The sequence below is a fragment of the Zingiber officinale genome, chromosome 4A, assembly GCF_018446385.1.
Source record: "Zingiber officinale cultivar Zhangliang chromosome 4A, Zo_v1.1, whole genome shotgun sequence".
Taxonomy (NCBI): Eukaryota; Viridiplantae; Streptophyta; class Magnoliopsida; order Zingiberales; family Zingiberaceae; genus Zingiber; species Zingiber officinale.
In genome coordinates, this window is record NC_055992.1 from 88,651,263 (window position 1) to 88,654,761 (window position 3,499).

The window sequence follows — 3,499 nt, forward strand, 5'->3', positions numbered from 1 at the left end:
AAGGGACCAGACCGATCGGCTGACTAAGGGACATTCGGTAGTAAAAGGCGCCCTGACCGGGTCGGGGTTCCGACGCTCTGTCGAAACAGTAGTTAAGAGCCGAGCGGAAGAACCAGGAAACAATGACACTGCTAACAGTCTCTACATAGCGCCTACTGGAAATTTCCCCAGCACACCAATGTCAACGGCGGGCCGGACGCGAGGTGAGTGCCGCCCGGCCAACGCTTAAAAGGAGGAAGGGCCGGCCGGACGGACTCCCTGTCCAGCCGGTCGGACGCCCCGGATTATGAACAGTAAAGAGGGGGGAACATCTTCTGACAGCCGTCGAATCATATGGCTAGGCCATACTCCTAGTCTGACAACGGGGTGTCCTGTTGTCCCATCGAAGGCGCAATGGGACTGTCGCAGTATGACGTCAGGTAAGCTCTCTGACAGGTACACACAGAGGCATGGGCTGCGGACATGCACGCGCCTCGATAGGCGTGTAGGAGCTTTTTCATCACCCTATATAAAGAACCGTAGACTTCGCCGGAGGTACGCATTCTACAAGCTTGGGAGCTCCTTTTTCCGCCACTTACCTGACTTGAGCGTCGGAGGGTCGCCGCCGGGAACTCCTTCCCGGCCCGACTTCTGTGCAGGATCGCCTGAGCTTCGGAGGCCTGCGTCATCGACTAGGAGAGCGCCACGTGCCCAGTGTCCTTTGGTTCGGCGATTCGGACAGGATCACCGTAAATCTCGATGCCTTTGGATGTAGCACGGCCAAGTCGTGCTTCTTGGCATGCCCGTGCCACAGGCACGCCCGTTCCCACAAATTCGAATACGACCAACCCATGTTCGGGGGCATGGTTGTGCCATGGGGCACAACTTAACCGTGCTATGTTATACGACCATGTGGTGAAATTTTCGACATGCTCATCATAACCCATGCACAATAACTGACACAGCCTACTCATGCCTCCCAACATGGTCGTGCCCCATGCCAACTTAAATATGAGTCATATTCGACAAACTACGATCATAACTAGTTGAAATGGTTTAGCAAGTTGGTAATCCTTTTCAAATACTCATATGAAATAGCCATTGGACCTTCAATCTGAATATCATTTGTAACTTAAAATTTGGTCCCTTTTCCATTTACCTCATTATTGATTATGAATTCCTACAAGGTTGAGAATCTTCCCTGATTTTAAACTCTTTCAAGAACATTTTACATTAATTCAGAAAAATCAGAACCCAAAAATAGATTGAAGCTTCAAGCAGTCCAATATTCTCCAAAGCAATTCCATGCATATTTGCAATGCAAGTTATGCCTCCACCTTTGCTTACTTCAGCAGTCATCTCATTCTCCCCTTTCCATCCTTCATAAAAAACACCAATCAAAATCACAAACCTCACCACCAATGGCTTCTTCTTCTTCCTCACTTTCTTCTTCTTTTCCTTCTCAATTTCTCAGCCCGCCACTTCGCAACAACTCTCCATCTTCTCGTTGCTTCACCGTCACAAATCCAAAAAGAAAAGCATCACCGCCAAAACTACTCTGCGCCAAACAACCTTCTTCTCCATTAGAACCCCATAAGGTTCCTTTGCCGCCTCAATCTGCTGTGGTTCGTAAATTCTACTCCTCTATAAATGGGAAAGAGTTGAACAGTCTAGAGAAGCTCTTGTCCAAGGACTGTATCTTTCAGGACTTGGTTTACTCAAGGCCCTTCAAGGGAAAGGTAAGCAACGTCGTGTCCTTGCTCCACCAATTATGCATTCAATGGACTTTGACCTGCGATGTAGGGCTATAAATCAGCTGAGCCTAGTTAAGTTTTTTGTTGTGTTCAAACATTTATCTAAGGTAACTAAGTTAAGTCAAATCGAACCTGAAATAAACTAAGTCAATAAAATGATTATTCAAGTTTAATTTAATTTTTTTTCAATGAGTTTAAACTTATTTCAAGATTGATTTGAACTAGATTTGTTTAGGTGTTACGAAGTTATCAATTTAAGATTATTTGATTGTTTTAACTTTAAATATTTAAAACTTTGTTTCATTTGTTATTGAGTTTATAATAAAAGGTTATTTGTTTATTTTTAAAGTTTTATTTATTTATTTATTTATTTATTTATTTATCAGATTGATAAAATTTTATTGAAAAATATGGTTTAACATTATTCACAAACAGTTCAATGAATATTAAGAAACTGAATGTATGCATTCAAATTTATTTATTTAATTTAACTAGTTATTCAAATTTACTCATATAATTAATTATGAATATAAATAAACTCTGATTAAATCGAACATTAATCTTGTTCATGGATATTTGATACAGAGTATAAGCCATTACTTGAAGGATCTCACACGAGCAATGGGGAAGAATGTGAGGTTTGTCATAGATGGAGTCTACGAGGGTCAAGAACTAACAGCAGCAGTAGTCTGGCACCTCGGTCAGTATAATCTGTTAATCGCCGAAGTGTAATTGATGGTGAAAGAACACTGAAAATGAAACGGTTTCAGAGTGGAAGAACCAGCCCATTCCCTTAACCAAAGGCTGCAGTTTCTTCAAATGTTCCGGAGATGGCGAGCAGCAGCTCATCAAGTAATCCCCATCACTTGTCTATTATACCTTCATTTCTATGTTGAAAATTTTAGCTGTATGATTTACAAGGGAAGCTCATGTGTTCATCGAGTCGCCGTTGAAACTAGGCGATTTTGCGTTGGTACAAGTCCATTGAGTTCAAATAAGATGCCATTGATTTAGCTTCAAGATATTTGATAATTTGTTCATCTCAGGGGATGCTAAAGATCACAGTCATTCTGTTCGATTTCCTTCCGAAGGTGACACAAAGTATGACCTAATTAATCACACTAGAGTTTCATACTGCGATTAATTAATTAACTTGAATCTGAACTTTAACTACTTACTGATCATCAAATTAAAATTAAATATATACTTGCAGGGTTTTTGCAGAAGCCTGAAGTGGTGCTTCATTTCGTGGGGATGATGTACAGAGTGTTTTTGCGCCCCATGATGCTGCCGCTGTTGGCGTATTACGCAAATCTGTGGCTTCGCACTGAGGGCCTTCAAGCGACGGTGCTTAAGATGATTGGCGGCGCCAAGAAGAAAATTATTGATTTCATATTTGTGAAAATAGTCATGTTCATTTGCTCGAAAGGAAAATAACAATTTTATCTCATATATTTTTTTTAATCACAAATTGATATGGGAGTTTTAGGGAATATAAAATTCAGTTTATGTATAGAGAAAATTATTAAAAAAAAAAACATGAGACGACGTGCAGCCATGTGGGATCGCACGAGTGAGGTTGCAGAGGCAGGCCCGGCACGGCGGGCGCCCATCTCAGCGAAGGCGCCGGCGTCCCTTTTTAGAAAGTAGAGACACAGACAGCGAGATAGCAACGCGGCGCGACCACCACGTGAAACTGTCTTGGTCTTGAGTCAAACTGTCTTGGCCTTAATCTAATTAAGAAAGCCACCGTTCAAAGCCTCTTC

The 3,499-nt window shown here is 42.0% G+C and overlaps 1 protein-coding gene across 1 annotated transcript; it reads left to right on the plus strand.

Moving 5' to 3' along the window:
* The first annotated feature begins 1,399 nt into the window (after positions 1-1,399).
* LOC121973425 lies at positions 1,400-3,208 on the plus strand. The gene is made up of 6 exons (XM_042524863.1): positions 1,400-1,718; positions 2,319-2,433; positions 2,504-2,585; positions 2,655-2,706; positions 2,780-2,834; positions 2,947-3,208. Exons 1-6 carry the CDS (start codon positions 1,401-1,403, stop codon positions 3,168-3,170), a joined length of 846 nt encoding a protein of 281 aa, XP_042380797.1. The 5' UTR covers position 1,400; the 3' UTR covers positions 3,171-3,208.
* Positions 3,209-3,499: the final 291 nt, after the last annotated feature.

What these genes read in the sequence shown, in the direction of transcription:
- LOC121973425 (XM_042524863.1), top strand. Translation starts at nt 1,401, where the DNA reads ATGGCTTCTTCTTCTTCCTCACTTTCTTCTTCTTTTCCTTCTCAATTT. An exon ending in AACTAGGCGATTTTGCGTTG is followed by an intron (nt 2,707 to 2,779) that starts GTACAAGTCCAT and finishes TGTTCATCTCAG; the next exon opens with GGGATGCTAAAGATCACAGT. An exon ending in CCTTCCGAAGGTGACACAAA is followed by an intron (nt 2,835 to 2,946) that starts GTATGACCTAAT and finishes ATATACTTGCAG; the next exon opens with GGTTTTTGCAGAAGCCTGAA.